This window comes from Poecilia reticulata, linkage group LG8 (assembly GCF_000633615.1).
Source record: "Poecilia reticulata strain Guanapo linkage group LG8, Guppy_female_1.0+MT, whole genome shotgun sequence".
NCBI lineage: Eukaryota > Metazoa > Chordata > Actinopteri > Cyprinodontiformes > Poeciliidae > Poecilia > Poecilia reticulata.
The window spans coordinates 23,787,617-23,810,736 of NC_024338.1; the positions used below are offsets into that span (position 1 = coordinate 23,787,617).

At 37.8% G+C, this 23,120-nt stretch overlaps 2 protein-coding genes across 2 annotated transcripts in view; one reads left to right on the forward strand and one right to left on the reverse strand.

The window, feature by feature from the left end:
• The window catches only part of cep112 (centrosomal protein 112), a 119,417-nt gene extending 102,473 nt beyond the window's left edge, over window positions 1-16,944 (reverse strand). Inside the window, exons 1-7 of the mRNA XM_017306138.1 lie at window positions 16,832-16,944; window positions 15,641-15,859; window positions 12,498-12,603; window positions 11,710-11,900; window positions 11,417-11,577; window positions 2,655-2,739; window positions 1,222-1,299 (exon numbers count right to left, since the gene is read on the reverse strand). Of these exons, the coding sequence (XP_017161627.1) occupies window positions 1,222-1,299; window positions 2,655-2,739; window positions 11,417-11,577; window positions 11,710-11,900; window positions 12,498-12,597 (615 nt within the window). The 5' untranslated portion in view covers window positions 12,598-12,603; window positions 15,641-15,859; window positions 16,832-16,944. The remainder of the gene's footprint in view (window positions 1-1,221; window positions 1,300-2,654; window positions 2,740-11,416; window positions 11,578-11,709; window positions 11,901-12,497; window positions 12,604-15,640; window positions 15,860-16,831) is intronic.
• Window positions 15,229-23,120, forward strand: part of prkcab (protein kinase C, alpha, b) — a 107,477-nt gene continuing 99,585 nt past the window's right edge. The window contains exons 1-2 of the mRNA XM_017306310.1: window positions 15,229-15,259; window positions 15,388-15,419. The gene's annotated coding sequence lies outside the window, so the exon portion shown is untranslated. The remainder of the gene's footprint in view (window positions 15,260-15,387; window positions 15,420-23,120) is intronic.

The window sequence follows — 23,120 nt, forward strand, 5'->3', positions numbered from 1 at the left end:
CCAAAAATAAATAAATAAACACAAATATTAAAAAAAATAAAACAAAATAAACACACACAATAAATTTTGCTGAGTCTGGATGAGGATAATCGTTTGAAAAACAACAAGAGGGCTGAGAGAAACAAAAGCAAAGGAAAAACTGAGGGTTGTTAGCTAAGCAACTATGAGGACATCAACAGGTCTGCTGAATGCTTTACAGTGACATTGAGTTTCTAACGCTACAAACATTACTTCAGCTGAAATTAACTCAAGTCATGTTTTTGTAGTTGTTTTGAAAAAAAAAAAGGTCTATACAAAAAGCTTAATTATGGGACTTCCCAATAAAAGTATGTGAAAACTAAAAGAGTGCAACTAAAATGTGTTATTTACAGAGCTCAATTTCAGCACACTGATAAAGATGTTAACTGTAGGTGCACCACCTCCATAAAACACCTCGTGATTTGCCTGCAGCAGTCAGTTGAGATTTTATTGAGGAGACGGGGCTGGGTAACAAAGCTTATATTCACACATTGGAATACAGCATCAGCAGTGGGTTTAATCAGCTCCTATAACAAACCACACAAGGAAAACRTGTAACATACCTCGCTTGGTCATCCTCTGATCAATAAAATAATCCTGAGGCAGAAAGTCCTTCTTCTTTGAAGATAATTCCAACAAGCTCTGATGAGTTTACTAAAACTTCTAACAAAAAGGAATCTTATGTGGAACATGTCCTCAGATACTTAATTGATTAAAAGGCTCATGAACAGTTTAAAATTTTAATAATGCTGTGCAAAATTACAGATTTTCTTTAACTGGACATCGGATGTGAACTTGTTGATAAGCTCAGTTCATTAGATGCGTTTTATTAGATCAAACTAGTCCAAGCTCTGCATCTTAAAAAAACTAAATACATTTTCATGGGGGGGGGGAGTTTTAATTAATTTGCTCATTGATTGGATCTGGAATTTAATGTGAATTCAACCCCAGATCTGAAACTGGCATCGGCATTGGCCTATTTACGACTAGTACACCAAATGAACAAAAAGTAACTCTTTTGATTCCTGACAAAACCAGACATCTTTACTGACTTCCAGATGCTGGCACCATTAGCAATGACTGCAGGAGAATAAAATAAAATGTACTGGTTGGGGTCTTGTACATCTTTTGAGTTTTTCTGTACCTCTGTCCCTGCAGTGAGCCCCAACAACCAAAAGGCTGACGGCATGCCCAAGGACTCACCCCCAGGTTCCAGCTGTTAAGGCGAGCCTCCAACTCACTGTCGCCAGCAGACACATTTGCTTTTAGCATCCCATCCACCTGAGAAAAAAGAGACGGGGTAAATGATGGCATCAAYAGCAGGATCACGATGGAAGTAAATAGTAGGGATTTAAACTAGAGGATGTTATTGAAACCACTTTGATTGGCATTTTAGCCCGAAGAAGCAAAAAGCAGGCACTGATGGAGGTTGTCACAGTCTGCCGACTTGATAGAACGCCTCTAAAAAACAAACGGTTTCTATTAAAGTTTAAAGGTTGAAGGCAGAGCCGTGTGTGATTTCCTTAAACACCAACAACACTGTATTTGCCTTAGTTATCCTCAGTCTTTTCTGCTCAATCTATTCATTCTAGCATCCAGTTCTCCAGATGTGCAGCAGCTCTACATAATATCTGTTCAACAATACATTCCAAAAGCTAAACTGTCTTACACTGAAGATTTTTTCTGTCTTTTGTTACGGCTGGGTTCCGGATCTCTATTATGCACTATAATTCAAACGGTTCCAGGGCTTTTGTTGATACAAGATCGGTTTACCCAAGTCAAGCTTGGGCAGCAGAAGTAGGAAGACGGGAAATCTCTTATAAAACTGAAGGAGCAATAGGAAACTGAGAGATGTTGTTGAATGTGATTAGGATCTGATGGAGTGTGGACCTTGGTAGGACCTCTGTGGGACGGTGCTGGCACAAAGAAACAGATGAATGGAATAGCTAAGGATTATGTGCCTCTTTTGATTAGAATGGCAATACGGCTTCCAAGCCTCGACCTCGGACAAACAGGATAAATGTTTCATTTCAACATAGGAATGCTGGGAATGCAGTTCGCTGGCTATTTAAACCAAAGTTTCAGGCTGCAGAGATTAGACACTCACATCACTGACTTGGTCATGCGTTTGTTAACAGTTTATTTTAAGAACAATACAAAATCAGAGCAACACTCAACTAATCAACAACAATAATGATTTTTATAGGCTAGTTTATTACTCAATTCCCTGGTAATTGTGTTGATTTAAAAAAAGTTATAGTATACTATTCTCATTAGAGGGCGCTGAGAAAGCGTTGAAATTGAACTCCCAGAAAATCAGCTAATTCTTGAATGTGGAAAATACAAAAGAAATTGAGATTGTCACAGAAAAATGTACTTAGCTCATCCTAAACCTGCAAAATACTGTCAATCCACACACTTGATCCTAATATACATGCGCTATTTAGAATGGAAATGAATGAAAAGTGGTAAATATACTTAAGACATCTGACTGAACCGGAGAGCAAAATCTTCTTCATCCCCTCACGTTAAACCCTACTAATGTATTCTATTCAAAGCAATTTTACAGCAAGGTATGCATCAAATAACACTTTTTGGATGACAATTTGCAGCTGGGAAAGTGATTATGAACTAACCATTCTCGAGTCTCGTCTTGGACTCAGCTTGAGTGAACTGGAGGACACGGGTTCAGGAAGGACCTTCTCCTCATACAGTCTCCTCCTGAAAGAGAAACATTAGAGGAATGCATGTGAAAAGAAAATAACCTACAGTCTGTGAGTGTATAGTCCTGCGGTCTGTTCCCCTTTGTATATGAATGTGCTTGCATCGGCAGCCTCCTTTGACATATACGCACATCAACATCTGGCACTGGTTGCATGGTTTGTGGTCTGCAATCCATCCCATCTGAACAATAAATGTCCACACCATTCTTCACTCAGTTTCCATGCACAACACATGGCGAGCATGGCTAAGACTTAAACCATCCCCTTACMATCAGACACGTCAATGACTGTCTCTCATAGTGTCTGTCGTGTAAAAAAAAAAAAAAGTAAGCAGCTTTACAGGAAATATATGCTGACACACACACGCACACACACACACATGCACACACATGCGCGGGCGCGCATCCGCGCACACACACACACACACATTTGTTTTAACAACGCTCCCTTATATTACACAGACCCACATACTCTTACAAACCATCAGGGGCATAACTACACTAACGATCTCATTAGACGCAGGCACATGAGACGTTATTAGTCCACTAACAATAATTGAGTGAATGAATGCGGATGTGGAGCCACAGTAAAAGAAAATTAAATAAAGATATTCTGTCATCTTATGAAGACATGGCTTCACTTTCTGTGGGTCAGAGAGGGATTGATTAGAACTCTATAACAAGATCATTGGCGTTTCCTTCCTTGTATATGTCAATTTTTAAGTACAAGGACAACTCAATCTCATTATCAGTTGACCTGTGAGGGCACTTACTTTAAGGATTATACAAAACAACACTTACATATTAGAAGAGCTAATATTGATTAATATAATAACGATTTAATTCATTCTCCATCTGTGGTAGTGTGTTCACTATTAGACCTCGTGATCTAATAATGTACTACTAGGCATACTCCGATCAAATTAAGAGTTAGTAATAGTGCCTTGCAAAAGTATCTGTACTCCTCAAACCTTTTTTATTTGTTTAGCATGCAGATGTACTACCCCTTCATTCTGACACCTCTAAATAACATGTGCCTTCCTGTAGCCTAAATATCTTAGAACAAATATAAAGTATTTCAAAGGACTGATGAAGAAAATTAGAGAATTAATACCGTCATGTTGACCAAGGAACACATTAGACATATCCGGGTAATGTTGCAGAGATAACAAAAGTTTCAATCTGTAGATGTAAAAGTCTAGTACAAAAAGACTTTCCAGGCACAACTGCAAGGGGCTACATACAAACACGCACCACAMTTGTTATATTTTCATATATATATGAATTTTGAAAACCATGCATCCCTTTCCTTACACTTCTCAACTACAAAATACCTCTGTTGGATGTCTTATAAAACCACAGAAAACTACATAAAGGTTTCTAGTTGTAATGTGATAAAATATGGAAAGTTTCACCTGATATATTTTTAAATGGTAATGTAAATACATGAACAGTGATGTTAGTGTAATAATTACATTATAGGCTTCTAGCAGTGCTGCATGGTGTAACTTAATTATCAGTTGTGCTACAACTTGTCAAAGGAACTCATAGAAAGCTAAAGTAATGCATAATTAGAAGACGCATCTCTAAAATAGCATCTCCTTTTATCTTGGGACATTAGGTCCTCCTCAACGTGTTATAATATAAAGATTTATGTACATTGCAAATGTGTTTTTATTGTTTGTTTTGGCAAATGAGCCATTAAATGACTATTAAATATAGCTGCAACTGTCATAATATTCAAAAGATACATGTCTTAATTTGCGATTTTTCAAAGCATCTATGGTGAAAGATATTCTGATATGTAATTGTAGATGAACAGCTTGGCACTTTGTAATCTATTTCTTTACATGTCCCAGATACAGATGACACATCAAGAAACAAACTTCTGTGGGTTTTAGGTGCAAATCATCCAACACTATGAAATGATTGTTCAAAATTGCCAGTTTTGCTTACGTTTTGGGAAAATATACATTTACTGGAAAATACATCAAAATATGAACTCACTAAAAATTCAGGAAGTAAAAATTTCTGAATTTTTAACGATTTCACAATTTCACACTTCAGAAATTTTACACGTCAGGACATAATAAAAACGATTCAGTGTTTTCCAGATTTACCAAGCATTAAAAATAGGTTCCGAACTTTCATTTTTCATTTCATAAAAATAAATTCGAAATGGAGAAGCAGTGGTTGACAAATTTAACACATCCTCAGTGTGATAACAGAAAAACAGGGAGAAAAACTCACCAATGACCTTGGAAAAGCAACTCTTGCTGACCAGTAATCCGGAAAGAGGTTTATGGTCATTTCTATAAAAAAGCAAAGTCCACCATCCTACAGTGAAGTTTATTCATGAATGGAAAACTGAGCATCTGAGAACAAGGTTTAAATGCTCTACTAGTTCCCCCAGTAGTCTGATAATGGAAAACCAAATTAGTCAGAAAAGAAGTTTCAAGCATGTATGATCTGGATTAGTTATGTAGTTGTGAATGACCACTGCCATTTATTTTATATCGAGTTTAATGGCTTTGAATAGATATTTTTAAAATTAATAACCTAAATAAAAACTTGTTTGAGCCCCCGCTGTCATATGAACCACATATCTTCCCTCTGATCTCTGCTGTCTGACATTTGGCCTAATTATTTTAATATGAATGACTCAAACTGGACCATGACACCTTATTGCTAACTTTGTAAGAACATGAGTTCAAATGAATAAGGTTTGTGGAGTAAAAAAAAAAAAAAAATCAACAATGTAATTGTTGAAAACTAAACATCACATTTGCCAACTTCCCTCTCTATCTGTTACATTTCACATCTGGCAAGTGTTCAAAGTGCCTGGCAGAACATATCATGATTTATTATTTGAGAATTATGTGTATGAAAACTTTCGGGCGCAAAACCAATTTGATTCAATGAGGAATATTAAATAAAATGGGCAAGGTACTGTGTGCTCACACAGTCTGTTTATCTCTCTGCGTGTGCACGCGTTCACACTCACACACATGAAGTTATGAAATTTGGATGGGGGGCCAAGCTTCACAATTTTAGGCCTCTAAGTCAACAGGTGGATGAGGATAATTGAATCAGATGTGTCTGGAGTCTGAGGCCCACAGATCAAAGCAGTGGCAAGTCACGCCAGAGCAACACACACACTCACTTGTGCACACGCATACACACAAGAGCATCCACCACRTAAACCCTGAGAAGCTGCAGCTTGGTTGATTAAAGCAACCTGACATCCAAGCCCCAGCCTGACCTCCAGGTGCAGAGCCAGCGGGCCCAGGGCTCAGCCTCAAGCACCCTCAGGAAAAGTTTGACCTTGGGATACAAACATCCCAGTGTCCCTGCACACCCTCCACTATAAACTAACACCGGGAAAGATCAGACGAGAGACTGAAAGAGAGCAATGAGAGACTCTTATACCAAAATAAAAAAAAACTAACTGCAAATAAAATGTAACTGTCAAAGTTGTGTAGAAAAAATAAAAGCTGAGGAGAATGAAGGGGGCTGTAGGGCTGGCTAAGAGTTTTCATATGTGGATGGAGAGCACACAGATGGAAGACAGACGTCAAGGAGGGAAAAAGAGAAAAACAAGAAAATGAAATGTGCATGGAAGCTCTAAAACAGAGACCACAGGAAATATGAAGTAATATTCCATTCTAAACAGAATGGAATAGTACACTTTTTGTCAAATCAAGAACACAGTTTATATTAGACTGATCACAACAAGCACGAGAAGTTGGAGTGAATAAAATCATGACGAAATCTTCTCGACCMGAGAACTCATCCTCCAGATTCCTCTGGATGAAAGCGTGCAATGCACAATGAAATACCACCATCTTGTGGTTATATTTGGAATAGCTTTAATGAAGTAATCCCTACGGTTTACACAAAATTCACACATTACAGCAGACCTAATTCTGAGTACCATGGAGTAACACCTGAAAACGACCTAAAAGTTTAACTTTCAAAGATGGTTAAAATGAATCAAGCTGAAAAGTAGGTCTATCTCACAACTGACAGCTGGGGAGATCAAACACTGCCACATCATAGGGACACACTGTCATACCAGTCCATTGAGATCAATCATATCTAAATAGGACAAAAACATAAAAGGGCTCTTGGTGCTGTTAATTTTCTTTATCTGGATGTTTGTCTGTGATCTGAGAGTCTTTCATCGTCTTATCTCAACACTGTGGGACTCGGCAAACAGAAAAACAGGAAGAAGAATCTCAATRTCTCACCATAGATTTTGAAATAGCACCAATCTATTTTAGTCCACATGCCAAAACAAAACAAACACAGGCACACAGAAATCCCAGAAAAGTTTCTGAATCGTGCTGGATCATAATTTTTAGAGTCTATAGGTATTATGGCCTCACTAAGTATTCAAGCTGTTCAATTCTAGTTTGCTTGGGTTTTTTTATGTAAAGTATGTCATGAAAAGTTTGAAAATTAGTCTTGAAAATTGTGAAATTTCAACATTAAAATGTGTAGGAACTCTGGATGTCAGCGCAATCTTACAGGGCTAAGTGCGACGCCTCCACTCATCTGGAAAAAAATTGATTCTGGTTACCACCCATTTCTCTGTGCATCATTACGTTCTAGTTATATAAACATTTAGATGAAAATATAAGAAAATAAGGCAATGCAAACAAAGTAATATAAAAGAAAGTGAGTAGAATTTGAACTTTTATGTAAAAGCCAATTAAAGATTCATTTCTGTCTCTCTCTAAAGTCAAGCCATTCCATAAAGAAACTTGCTTTAGCCACTGGCTTCATCTGGAATCTGGTACTTTCAGTTCTGATCCATATCTTGTGACTATAGGTGAGATACAGAAAATGACGCATATATCCAAAAGTCCGCTTTTGACTTCAGCTTATTCTTCACCAAGACAGATCAGAGTGGCACCCGCTTTTCTGCAAGCTGGATCCCAATCTGTCTTATCCATCTCCCACTCCATCCTACCATCTCATGGGGACAAGACACCAAGACACCTGGACTTTTGCTCGAGGCAGATTCTGAGTTGGATTGGTCTGGAGTGACCAATCCAACTCCTCTGGATAAGAACTACAGCCTCAGGCTTAGGAGTAAGGGTTATGTCCAAAAATCAAAAAGAGAAATGTAGCATTTCCCATACGTAAAGAAAATCATCTTTGCAACCCGCTAAGGGTTTATGCAAATCTGGGAATGATGGACAACAACCAGTATAAAGTCCAATCACAGGGCTGTTAGAAGTTGGTAAGTTAACTCTTAACATGTCTTTTTAGACTGTGAGAAGAAATGTTTAAATGCCACACAGTGAGGCCCCAGCAGGCCTTTTTATTGTCTATATCCATCTTCCTAAGAGGTGACAGCACTAAGTGCTGCTGCGCCTAATCGTAACGACATAATTCCACAGACTCAACAGAAAACTTTGGATTAAAGAAGGCAGCGGTGGGCTTGTACTCCCTCTTATGCAGCGCCCTGGTGTATAATAATCTCTGCCTACTACAGTGCTCTCTTTTTATGATGCTAATGAGTATACGAAGCCACTGGGCCCCGATTTGCCTCTCCTTCCTAATTAAATTTGAAAAACCAAGAGCCATTGCTAACGTCGCTTTGTGGAGCCCCTGGACTGCCTGCAGTCARAGGAAATATCCCCGAGCATGTTAGGATGACTGACGACAAGCAAAGTAAGCTGCCTTCACATCCAGCACATTTAGTTTTAGACAGTAATCAAAGAGACAAGCAAATTCAATTGAATTACTTAATTTTTGGCATAGAACAAATATATTTTTTGAACATTTTAGATGTTGAAAGATAAATCACAGAAAAGATACTAAATATTAAACATCCTAATGATGTATCAAGCTTTAGTCTTTGCCTTCCCTGCAGTGTGGGGTTAAAGCTCGTGTTCAGCTGGTGGAGAAAAGCAACAGAATGATGGGTAGATTATATGAGAAGTTCCTTATTCTCTCATGCTGTTTTGAAGTGTTTTTCTTTGAAAATTCAGAATGGACAGCTCAAGCGGCCTGATGCAAGCACTTGGCAATGTCTTTAGCTTTTTAGATGGTGCTCCTGAGCAAAGACGACAGGCAATCAGTCAGAAAAGCTATTTGTGTCTGTAGCTTCACAGCGTAGTTCAATGTCTTMAGACTTGTAGGAGAAGTTTTGAGTGGAAAGTTCCGACAGATGCCTTATCCATTAACGCAAATTTCTCCTGTGCCCGTCTCCCTAACAAATAAAGCAGGTTTCCCTTCAGCACCCATTTAAACATTAACCTAATACTTTTCAAGGTCTGTCTTAAAATTAAAATGCTAAATAAATACTACAGATGACATAACAGTTGGTGTGCATAAATATTTTGAAAACTGATTGGCAAAGGAAACAGAAATAACTATTTTAAAATGTTGACTTCTATTATTGTGGCCAGCTTCTTAAGTAACCAGACCTTACACTATCAGGATCAAAAGAGGGTACAGTGGTGTTCACATCAGCTCTTTTCCACCACTGAGGCAAGTAATGTGTCTTATTCTTATGGTTATTTTATTGAGTGGAATACATTTTGTTAAACAGGATCTTGCAAGTAAACTAATCGTAGGAGATAAGTCTAGAAAAAGGGTCTGCAACCTGCCACTACGGAGCCTTAAGTGACTCTTTAGACCTCGTCATTTGTGTCCTTGGACGAGATACTTCATCCGCCTTGCCTGTTGGTTTTGCCCAGACGAGCCAACGGCACAAAATGGCAGCCTCACCTTTGTCAGACTGTCCCAGAGCAGCATCATTTCTCTACAGAATAATTAACATAGGCCAATAAGTCTAACTATATTATTAATAAATATTAGTTCCTGGTTTCCAAATGTTATCCACAGAAATTTTGCGTGTTATTTGCTTTTGATGGTTTTCATCACAGACTATGTTGGATTATAGGAGTAAATCTTTTGCACTATTTTATTGGATTGTATTAATTAGAGTTTTGTGGATGTAAAAAAAAAGAGGTTTGTTTTAAATGGCTTCATTCTGTCAATAATATGAGGCCTCAAATGGTGAGTTAACCATTACTTTACATTTCCAAGTGGTTTGATAAAAGCGTTTATTGCATCTACATCCCAATACATCATTGGAAACTCAACAATGTTAGCTTTCCAATTATGTATAAGTATATATACATAGAAAGGATGTCACAAAAGAGCAGTTAGCTTCTAACTGACATACAAAAGGTTTGTTTCACATCTGTGACACTTTTGTCCTCAGGCAAGATGCTGAGTCCCATGATTGCTTCTGATTTGATCATCACAATCTAACAGAGTGAAAACCACTGCATGTAGAATTAATAGGAATGTGTGTGTTTGAATGAGAAACATCTTACAAAAGCGCTTTGGGGGCTGCATTATAACTCTAAAATGAATCATCATTGCAATATCAAGAAGAGCAGTGGCTCTATAACAAAGAACCTCTTGGATTATGCTCAATGATATTTTAAAATATTTTCAAGTCCCATTCATGTACTCTTTGCATGAAAACGATATATTTGGTCAATCAGATGGACTAATTTTACACATGGTGTCTGAGAGGGYAAAACTCATGGAGAGAATTGTGATGCAGACGGGAGTGGAGATAGAAAAATAAGCCATTCTTATTGCAATATTTAGCAATGATATTGCATAATGCATGTTTTCTCATTCATCCAACTCGAGGATAAAATAGAATAGATAAGGTAAAAAGGCTTTATATTAGGGAGAGAGTCTTAATTGTTTCAGCGATTAATAACTAACTCTGACAGACTCAAATGAATAAATATGATTTAGTAAAGTTTTTAAATTAAAAATATATAAAGTATTGGTTTGATTTCTATTGTCTTTGCACATATCACAATGTCATTTCTATTTATCAAAGCATTCTAGTTTTTTGACACATGTCTGGCTTATTTGAGACTCAAACATCACTAAGTCTGATGCATTAATAACTTCCATCAMAAAAAGGCAGTCATTAATACCATAAGATCCCACAACATATGTGCTATTGCTAATTTAAAATATCTGCTGGGGTTTTCAATAAAACATATAACTCAATTAAGAATAAAATGCTAATTTTGATCCTATCTACTGGCACAAATTAAACACAATGGACAACAATGAAAGAGGTGAGGCGCTTACCAAAGTGATACAAAAATCACCCAAACAAGTCTTTATCTTTCATTTGAATTTCACCACACAGTACTTTTGTCAAAGTTACTGTAAAATTACTATAAAATAATACTAAAAAGAAGAGGAGTGTGCAAGTTTTAAGTGGGCTTGGCACAAATTATTTTAATGTTTTCATTTCGTCGTTGACAAATATTGTTTCCATGTTAAAATTTTCAAGAATTAAAGTGCTTGTTCCAATTCAGATTGTATGCTGACGTCCCACTGTATTTCCAAGAAATTTATTCAGAACCAAATTAAGAATCTTTGCACTTAACAGTTTGAAAGGAACTGACAAAAGGCACACTCTSCTGCTGAATGCCGTAATAATTGCTTTGGTATTAAACTTTAAATTGTAAACTCATCATGGAGCACCTCCATGGATATTGTGTTGGCAGATTTATTTACATTTTGTTCTAATAGTAGTAGCTACCTGTATCAAGACAAGAGGTCTGTAAAAAAAAAAAAAAACTACAAATATACAGAATTATAGTTGTGACCCACCTGTGATGAGCAGTAATGGGTGTAGAACTGGATCGGTCCTTCAGAAGATCCATGGCCAAACTTTCATCAGCGCAACCACTCAGCTCTCCTGTGACCCAGTCAGGAAGACCTCTGTTCTGCTCAGCCGATCGACCACTCAGAGGTTCATCAAAATAAATGGACTAAAAAAAATCAGAGTAGACAGCAGAGTATTAGATTAACTGGAAATGTGTTGATGCAATCAATTTCAGTGGTTAAAACATTTAAAATCTCAAATAAAAAAAAAAAAGTCAAAAGTAGACCATGTTTCATACCATGTAGGTAGGAAGTGTCTTGAGCTTTCCAGGCTCTGGTTTGGCGGTAAAAGGGCCCTCCAGGATGCCCCTTTTGAGCATAGAAAGCAGCAAATTGGCATACATGTTGCGGTTCTTTCGATCCATCACACCCGAACCACATGTTGTCGGGTCACAGAGCTTCTTTATCCATACGGCACAATGCTGACGCTCTGCCATGAGATGAGAAAAAGGACATTTAAAATCTGTAATTGCATTTGAACTATATGTTAAAATAGTATAACAGAAGAGATCTACATCCCAGTTATTTGCATTAGAATACATCTGGAGTACACTTCCTCTTGCATGTGCCAGTAACAATAACGTAAACATCTTACAACTTATAAATGCTGCATCGCTTCACAATCTACTTGTAGGTCATGTTATGTTTGTGTTTTTAAGTTTAACAGTTATTCATTTTCAAGTCAGACATGAATATGATCTAAATATTTGGATTTGGAAGGAGTGTGTGACTAACAGTAGTCCTGTCAACTGATTCTGCCATCTATAACTATGTGTAGATCTCCACAACTCTTCCAGAGTTACCATAATCCTGTAGACAGCTTCTCTGATAAAAAAAAAAAAAAAAAGAACCCCTTACCTGGCCTGCTATGTTGTACTGTCCTAAATAAAGGACGCCGACTGAGGTTTGTAGCCGTTATGTGACAAAATGCAAACATCGAATGTGTGTAAATATTTTCACCAGACATTGTGAGTGCACTATGATGTTCTGTTGCATCTCTATTCGTGCTGCTGTGATGGAATCTCACCTGTTTTGCTGGGATGCTTGAGAACATACGGTTTCATGTCTAGCAGAATGTGGTCAAACTCGGAGTCTAGCTTCTCCCACAACTCTTCTTGTTTGCTCATAGTGACCTGAAAGGATTATTTCGAGTGACCAGAATACGGAATTAAAGAACGTTAGACATATTCACATCCCTGTTGAAAACCTGTCTYCACGATAAACATCCACCTGAAGCTCGGGTTTGGCAACTTATTTATCTTCAAATCAAACGATCTGCGTGTGAGACACGGGAACGTATTGTGTTGCCATGACAACTCWCTACACAGCACGAGCAACTATGATCTGTTAGAAAGGTATTAGCTTTAATGTTAGCCGAGCTAAAGCCTAGCACCCTTGCTAGTCTTCGCTCCTTATTGTAACGATTGGCCTCTCGCTTTCTATGGTAACCTAATGAGGTTTTGAAACGTACTACAAGGTGTACAAACATAACCTCTTACTTTAAAGGGAGATTACCTTGAACACGATTTTCGCCGCTCAAACGGCTTCAAACTCCCAACCTCACTTTACGACACATCCGTTTCCGCGGAAACGACTTCTCCCTCTTTCCAACAGAGGTCCCCGTCCTGCAGCAGTGTAACGTCTGACTAATTTTCCCTTAACTTTAGTTAATTCAGATTTAAAGTTGGCAGACCATGTTTAGCACGWATGATATGGAAGCCCGTTTCCGCCACTCTGATAAAAAAAGAAAAATCATCATGAGATAGTTATCTCAATATAATGAGATAACATTTTATTGTATCTCAATAAGTTTATTTATTGAGATAACTATCTCGTGATATTTTTAATCAGAGTGGCAGAAACATTTTTAACTTTTTTAGTTCTAGCGTGTGTAAATTAACATTCTGTGTGTGATTGAAATGTTTACTGTGGGTGTGTCTTTTGTGTCAGCCATATTGTTGTCCCTGCCAAAGAGGAGGCCCACCTCAAGTCCCAACTTTTTTTTTATAGAAAGTGCAGCGATAAGAACTGGAGTTTGATTGCCTGAAGATAAAAGTAATTAAAATACAATGACTTGTAAATTGTGCATTTTTCCATACCTAAAATATCGGCCTCATATTTTGATAAATTGCTAATGCTTACATTGTGTATGAGGCTCAAGTCATCCCCTGGCCAATGACACTGCAAGTCAAAGGCTTCCAAAGCCTGGTGGTAAACTATTCAATTTGAATAGAGTAGGCAAAAGTGACCWVCCGCAATCAGACAAGTAGTGTTGTCAAAGCAAGGTAGAAGTCTTTCCACCTACACACCTGTTGTAGCTAAGCTGACCAAACAGAGGAATTGAGAAGTTGAAAAGTAAAGAAATCCTATTGTGGCAAACACACATTAAGGATCCCTTATGTTTACAATTATAAACAAGAACTCAAATACCCACATTAACAAAACATACCACAAAGGTTTAGAAGCCATGGCTTTTGACTGAAAAGCAGCTTCCCTTGATTCTCAGACTAGAGACAACGCAAGCAGAGAAAGATTCCAGAATAACCTCTGCTGCTCTGCTATACCCTTTGATTCATACAAAGACCAGTCATAGACCAATTAGTGTGATTGTTTAACACCATTTAAAAATGTCCTCTATTGTTTCTACCAATTTCTATTATTGGGGACTCTTCCATCAAGCCATTTCAGTTATAAATTATTTTTAACCAAATGCCAACAAAAATTAATACMGGTCACAATGATGGAAGATAAGTTTACAAAAAGTAATTTGATTAAAAATTACTTTTTAATCAACCCAATATGGTTGAATGGCAGGATAATTCATAGAAAATGTGAAAGAAAACTTCAGGCTTTTTAGTTGCATTTAATTCAGAAATACTTTATCAATCCCMCACGTACACTCACCGTACCATAACAATGCCCATACTTCGCTAACTTTTTAAGCTGACTTTAAAGTACATTTTATTTTTTGATACTGAATCTACTTAATGTACACTTTATTTGGAAGCTGTAGTTTTTTATCATGTCCACACGAAGGCGCACAACAACTGTAGGTTAAATCACAGCTGTTCTGATATGGGGAGGCGTCGCCTTTAAGAGCTACTCGTATTTTAACTCCTAAATGTCCTTCCGAATTGATTTCTAGTTATTTTAAAGAGCACAATTTCGTCAGGCAAATGACAAATTGAGCTCTGTTAAAATCTGAAAAACAAAATTGTACACTCCAAGAATAAACCAAATTTATTATGAACATGTGGTACATTCTAACACCAACTTGCTGAAAAACATTAAAGGCTTTGGTATTATGCAGACCTTAATTGCTGTACCCATCCGGATGTCTCACTACTTTACACGAAAAGCTTTCCTCCCATTACAATAGGCAAAAGCTCCATTGATGCGGCTTTCACGTTTAAGTATAGTGCATGCGTTTTCATGAGTAAACGTGAAATATTCTCACGCAAGCTACGTAAACGCAGGCTGCTCCTCTCCAGCGTCACTTTGAATGAAAAGGAGCGCTCAGCTGAAGCGCAGTCAGAGGAGAGCGCCACACGTCAGGAGCATCACCGACAGCCGTCGGTACTAGTAAAGTTGTGGCTTTTTAAACTTTATTCACTCCCCCGCAATGGCTGAGCATCTTCTACATTACAATGACTCGGCGGGGGTTGGGAACAGATTCGCCCGTAAAGGAGCCTTGCGACAGAAAAATGTGCATGAAGTGAAGAACCACAAGTTTACTGCGAGATTTTTCAAGCAACCAACGTTCTGCAGCCACTGCACAGATTTCATATGGTGAGCTTTAAAAAAAAAAAAAAAAATTAAAAACGAGTCACTACATAGTCAGACGTATGTGATTTTAAAGCTTATTTTAGTTTAGTCGGTGTTGGAGTTCGTCTTAACCTAATTTTGTYTCTTTGCAGGGGATTTGGGAAACAAGGATTCCAATGCCAAGGTAGGGAATTTTTGTAAAATTTTCCTCTTTGTGGGTTTTTAAGTTGTCCCTCTGTGCCATATTCATGAAAGGAGACTGAAGTGCTGCCAAAAGTTTTATTTTTCCCCMTTTAAATGGAAACTCCTCAGAGGCAGGCCAGTCAGGAGAGAAAAAAAAAAGTAGACGTTAGTTCACTTGTGAAATGCTGTACAGTTACAGTAGCACTACAACACAATACATACCTTTGTTGGCACTCAGATTTTGCGAGAGTCGTCTTTCTGCACCGCTCCCCTCAAGACCATCACACTCTTGCCATATTTCCCCTTTGGCACCTTGTAGTCTGGTGTGTAGGTAGTTTTGGATTTAAGATGCTGTCGGTGCTCATTCTTGGACTGAATGATGAAGCTTTTATGAGGTGGCAGAGGTCTGGGTGGCTCAGGGGCTTTTGGGAGAGATCTACTCTAGGAGCCAAATAGTTGTATGAGAAATTGGGCTGGAAGCCTCTTGAAGCAACATACAGTTTAGGAAGCCAGGCATCAGTATGACAAAAGCCAAGCCAGTTTGGGAGAGCAGAGGTAAGTGRCAATTTCATTACCATGGCCAAACCACTCTGGAGTACTCCAAGATGAGCTTTGAGGTTTTGGAATTTCAGGTTGATATTACCGAGATGGTTGTCTTTGACTGGGGCTATAGCTAGGTGAAACCTCTACCATATTTGAACCCTGGTAGGAAGAACCAGCATGTAGAAATCCAGGACCTATATCAGAGTCAACCTCTTGGTGACRAGAACCAGTTACCTTTTCACCCACTCCTCTGCTAGGASGCAGATACTACAAAGACTCAGAAGTTGTAGTCTCACCAAGGCTGGGAGGGGCAGGCTTTCTGCTTCCATGGACAGCTAGAGGTGCTGACTGAGATTCATAATCAAGGATGGGCCGAGTTTGATCTACCAGCTGGCTGCCAGATTGCAGAGGAAATGTGATTGGCTCAAAGACATTTAACTCCCGTTGTCTAGAAGCACCATTAACAATTCTCTCCACATTAGCATGTGGTTTCATAACCATATTTTGGTTGACTGAAAACAATTTCAAGGGCTGCACTGCTTGAGACTTCTTGTATCCTTTGTTTACAATTCTGGTACTCAACAGCTCTTTCCCCTTAATCCAAGGACAGAGTCTGAGAAGTCATTTACATCTACAAGGTTTAKCTTGTCATGAGTTTGGYGATATGATCCCAAAAAAAMAGTACACACAAAGTGTAATACATTGTACATGTAAAAGTTTTAACAAAGTTGAGTAAAGGCTTTCCTTGCCCYTCAGTAAAGACACTGCKATCCAACAGCAAAGGAATCCAGGTGACACTGCAACAGGAAAACAGTAGGCCAAGCAAATTGTCACTGATAAACACTGAACATAATTTATAAAGAAATATACCACAAAAGGAGTCCAAGAAGAGCCATGGCTTCTGATTGAGAACAGCACCAAAGACTTCACAGGTGCTGGCAARRAGCAKATTGGAACTGGACCTGAGAGAACTTGCTCTCTTGTAGCTTACAAYTTCCTGTCTACATTTTATATATGCTCCCCAATGTGATGCTGGTAATGGCCACCTCCAGCTGCAGCTCATTGAGCAATTAGTGCTTATTGTTCAGAGGTGTGGCAGCTGAGCACCGCCACCTTCTGASTCAATGTGAGAGCTGTAAACATTATACATGACCTCATGCTGATGCAATAAGCATACAATAATTTGATATGTTGACTGGCAGAAAGACTTTTCACTCAATAGATGATGGATCTTATCTTTTACTTGCAACATGCTCCCACATGTCTGTCCTGTTATATTTGCAACAAAASCAACCAGTCTTCTATTGCATTGCACAATGATGCTGCAGCAAGAAGTCATGGCTTTRCCACTGCACACMGARTTCCTTTCTTCCAGACAGATCTTCTTATTTTATTTTAGTGGTTCAACATTATGTTGTGACAATATATTCAAAGCCTTCCTTGATGTTACAAAAAGTTGGTGTTAGAGAAGCGTTCATGCAAAAGTACCTCCATCGAACCCTGATGTATATTGAGCTCTTAAAGAAGTTTTTTTCTTGTTCTTATAGACTGCATGCATAAAAGACAATTTGTAGTAAAAACRCATAGTAAGTGACTGATATTCTCTAATCTGCCATAATACGTTCTGTGTTTGTTGACAAACTCCACAGAACCATTAARAGGCAAGAGACAATATTGTTATAGAGTATCAGAATAGACAGTTGAAAGATTTGCTTCTTTGTGTATCTCATTAAATTGAAATATCATTAAAAATAATTTATGGCAGTCTTTCAGTTCAAAACTGAAACTTCCGTTAACCCTGCCTTTTTTTCATACACAAATGGCAGCCTACTGAAAAGTAAGTACATGTACTGGATATTATATGGTCTCAATGTTTGTTTAGGTATTCTTTTGCATGAATTACTGCATCAATGCAAAGTGGCAGGCCAATGTGTGGACTTTGGTCTTAAAAATAAAACTTGAACCAACACCAGCATCCCTCATCAAATCATCATTGACTGTGGACATTGCCCACTATACCTCAAGCTGCTTAAATTATGTACCTCTCCACTCTTCCTCCAAACTCTGGGACATTGATTTCAGAGTGAAATGCTGTACAGTTACAGTAGCACTAGAACACAATATATGTATTGTGTTCTACATATATTGTAGAACACAATACATATATTGTGTTTGGCACTCAATCTGCCAACACTCAGATTGAGTGTCAAATCTGAGTGTTGGCACTCAGATTTTGCGAGAGTAGTCTTTCTGCACCGCTCCCTTCAAGACCATCACATTCTTGCCATATTTCCCCTTTGGCACCTTGTAGTCTGGTGTTTAGGTAGTTTTGGATTCAAGATGCCGTCAGAGTGAAATCAATGTTACTTTAATTTAAAARGAGGGTTTTGGATCACTGAGTGACAACCCAGTTCTTGTTAGCCCAAATAACTCGACTGACAATTATGTCTGGCTTGGGAGTGTCTTGGGAGTGTGTGTGGTTGAATCTCAACCAAACTCTCAAACTGGTTTTGATTTAAAATTCATCATTTATCTMTGTTGTTCAAGTACCATTTTCTACTGCAGTTTTTCCTTCTTCTCAACTTTCTATGAATATTTTTGGGTACAACTCTTGTTGAACAGGGAGCATCTTTAGGTTTGAGCTTTTTAAAAACAATAAATAAATCTATGTACTGTATAAGATATTGTTCCACGTTTTTGAGTTGAGTTAATGAAATATGTTTTGCTTTTGGTAATATTTAATTCTTTTTAGATGCACCTGCACATTTTTTACATCTGACTATATGTTAACGCTCACTGAAACTAGTTGACTTATATTGCAACAAATCCTTATATGGAACAAAGTAAAGTTAAATACTTGTGTTTCAGCAACTTCGGTTGTTATAGTGATCCTAGGGACCATGTTGTTGTGGGTGACAATTCGCGAGACTCGACTCGTATGCAATTATTTAAGAGTTTTATAGGCAGAGGAAGCTATGAGTTCTGGATCAATGTTTAAGTAGATCTAAGATGCAGGAATGTTTTTTTTTATTATCATTATTAATAAAGGGATTTGTGTGGGTGGAGGACAGAGCTCCTGCAGTCCCCCAGGAAATAGCTGGTCTGTCTTCTTGTTTTTGCACACATCTTTTTCTTTAGATTACAAACAAATACACATTTTTGAAAGATTGTGAGGCACATATTTTTGATGAGGAATCCTACATTTAGTTGTTTTTCTTTAATAATCTGAAATATATATTCATATTGTACAGGACCTTGCTATACAGTCGCTTTTTGGCTGTGGTATGATCTGCTGTGGAGAATCAGCATCAGTGACACATCCTGTCATATGGACATGCTGAGTTATATACTAGACACTAATATTATTTAGACGTCACCACTATTCCTTTATACTGTGYCCACAAGTGCTTTTTTGTTTCTATTTTCACTCTTGTGTGTTTTTCATTCAAACTTGTTTTTTGTGACTCATGCAGTTATTGTGTCAAAAAAAKAACATTTGTTGCTGAAAGTTGAGGATAATAGTTTTTTTCCCCTCCATATGAATTAATAGCCAATTTTTTATTTTATTTGTTTAACATAGATTTCACCAGGAAAATCCCATTGAAATGTTTTTTTTTTTTCTGGGTCCTCTTATTTCTTCCTAAAATAATCCGAGGGCAGCTTAATTTCTTTTAGATTTTCTAATTTGATAATTTTGCAAAATCATGCTTAATTATCCAACAACACATTGTAACATAGGGTATTAAAAAATATATATTTTTTAAAGACTATATTGCATTAAAGATCTAAAGAAGTCATGTTTTTGGGTAAAGTCCAACATTTCTGTTTTTAAATGGATTTGTTTTATTTTTGGTGATTCTTTGCAGTAAAATTTACTGAATATGAATCTTGTGGACTTGTATTTGCATGTCCTCATGGTGCATAGACAGATTTTCTTTGCATAATTTGATTTCCTCCTGCAAATATTGTGACTGAGTTATTTGTCCACACTAGCACTGTTTAAAAATGAAAGATAACAGTTTTGTGAGTAAAAACCATTGCCCGTTTGGGCACTTAATTTAAAATCTGAGACTGACATATGACTTTTTGATCATTATTATTGTTCCAAAGCAGCTAAGATTATATCAGCATGTATGAAAAGTATACGTCCTCTTCGTACTTCATGTCAAAGGGACTGAATGACTGTGTCTCAGAGTTAGATCATTTGTCAGCATGGCGGATGCTTGGCTCCTTCCCCCTTGCATCCTCCTCCTGCTCCTTCCCAGTCTTTGAAGTTGAGTTTCTGTGGAAAATGACTGTGCCATCTGGAGAGTTGAGAACCCATTGCTGCGAGGAGAGTCCCGTGTCTGGACACAAGAAAGTCAAGAGACGGTGGTGAGAGAGGCGGTTGGAAGAAGAAAAGGACGAAGGAGTAATAATATAAAGACTGTGGAAAGAAGCAAAGAAGCAGGGAGAGGTGAAGGCATAGGTGTGAGACTAAACACTGGAGGATTTTGCAGTTGTATGGGTGGAAGTGTGAGGGTGAAGAGATTACGATGTCAAAAATGGGCTTTTACACATTTTGGCTTCTTGATGCCACGCTTTGGCAGAGATGAAACAAACAGTGTGACTACTCAGAGCAGTGAGAAGAGAACTGAATGAAGCTGATTTATAGTTTGTCTGGCCAGTTAAATGTGACTTCAGTACATTTTCAGTTTGGTGCAATGAAGTCAGACAATAATTTCGAATCAAGCTTGCAGCGTGGACGGGGTGGGAGTTTTGGGGGGTTGATAGGGAGATTCAAAGGGATGTGGAGTACTAGTTTTCTGTTACACATGTCTATGTTGGTTAGGCGTCGCGTCCAACTATTTGATTTGTTAATGATGGATAATAGTTATGGTGTACTCACACCAGTCCTTAGATCTGCTTGTCTAGTTCGGACCAAAAGCAGACTTTATTTACTTTGTTTGGTGCGGTTAACTTTCACACTGTACTTTTTTGCAAACTATAATTTGTAAACAAGGTCATGCGGGTGACAATCATTGCTGCAAGTGAGAGGGTTGGAAAAGAACATCTTTGGAAGCCCTGCTTGTTGCATTTCTGTAGTGCACTTTTGCACGAGTATTATTGCAATCAGTTTTAATATTAAAGAGCAGCTCATTTACGCAGGTTTCGTAATGGGCTGTTTTAAATCTTGGAACAGCGTTGGCAATGTGCCTCAACCTGAATGAAACAAGACACTCTGCATGGCCTGACCCACAACATAATGGCAGCAGCATGCTAAGCAGAAAACGCCAGATCTGGTACTATTTTAGAATAAAACAAAATCGGTATGCAGTAGTAGCAAGAACTAATTTTTACCACAATGCCCAGCGATGATGGCTTGTAAAGTCTTGGAAATGGTCCGCACCAGAGTTTAATTTGGTATGTTCAAACCTGTGCAAAAGGTCAGAAATATCTGTGGAAATGAACTCTGATCAGTTTAGGGAGGACCAAATGTGTCATGTCAGGTGTGAATATACCCTTAGATGCACAGACTAAACTACAAACAGGTGGATTTTGATTGCCACCATAGGAAACATAGATGAGAGTTGTTTTTACTGAATATAATAATATAATATAATAATAATAATATACATAACATAATATACATAATATACATAACCGTTACCAAGGTTATCACAGACGTTTCATACAAATACATACCACATTTTTCAGATTTGAATTTGTCACAAAAAAACTAGGTACAACTCTAATAAAATTACTGAGGATTGTGGTTGTAATGTGGCAAAAATATGAAACCTTTTTAACTGATGCAGTTAACACAAGCAGAATTACTAAATAGCATTGGACAAGCATAGATAATTTAATGATTGGAGGCCAGTCCTTTTCCTTCCTTCTATTGTTTTCTGTCTCCATGCAGCTCTGTGCTTCCATGGAGACACCTCTGGTGCTACAATCAGACCTATTTTTTGCTGCGTCGTCTGGAAACCATTCACATACCTACTCTTGTTTCCAATCCAGTGCCTTTGTCGGCTCATCGTTGGGTGTTAATTATTGTGTATTTATCACTTGCACAGATGAGCAATGAAGTGTAGGTTACTCTATTTCAACTCGGGGCATTTATCAACTCTGTGGGCGACATTAGCTTGCATGTGTACCGACGTGTCTGTGGTGAAAACTGTCACCGAACCTTAATGGCAGAGCGTAGGTGTGGAGCCAATCACTCAGTAAAGCTCAGTAAAGATCAGCGCACCTCATTAACCAATCAAAGAGCAGAAACAGTTGAAACAGGGCGAGAGCTGAGCAACTCCTGGAAGGGAGTCCCAAACAATCAACATCTTACTACATTAGGAGCTGGAGCTCACTTGGGCTGTTGTAGTGATTTGAAGGGCCCTCCTGCTGTGGTCTAACACAGGTGTAAAGATGTCAACGCGTAGGGCCTTTTTCATGGAGATATGACTTATCATAAATATTAGCTTTTTTCTGAAGTCAAGTTGATTCAGAATTAGTTAGGAATTGACAAAAACACAACCATTGTGTCAGCATTCAAGTAGCTAAAATCTGTTATCCCTGTGTTTTTTTTTTTTTAAAGACAAAAAACAAATTTTGGTCAGTATTAAATATTATGCTCTAAATCTCTTTAAAAATGTATATTAGTTTGTATATGCTGGCTGTTCTATAATGTTTCAACAAGGTTATCCGCCTTATTCACCTTATTTTAGAAAGAAATCATATKTAAAGATTTTAACTAAACAAAGCTGAATATGTTGTTTGAATAAACCGTTAGCTAAGACCACCACTGTTATCTGTTGAATCAATAATTTAGGTTTGAATCCAGACAGATTATCCTTATTTCATATGTGAACTTCCTAACCCATGGTGGTTCTACAGAATACTGTTGCCATAGAGACAGGACTTCCCCAAGCTTGTTCAGCAGAATTTTATTTGATGGACCCCTTTCAATTAAGCTCATCACCCAACAATAACAGTTTAGTTGGGCATTTAATATTCTTGGTCGTATGATTTACTTTTAAGTCAGTAATTGATTTGACTATGCCACAAATAATTAAACATCTCAAACCATTTCAAAAACAAATTATGTTACGTATTTATGCAGCAATGCAAGGGCAAAACACCCCTGACCAGGCACTTTACATGTTTAAATGATTTCTGAAAT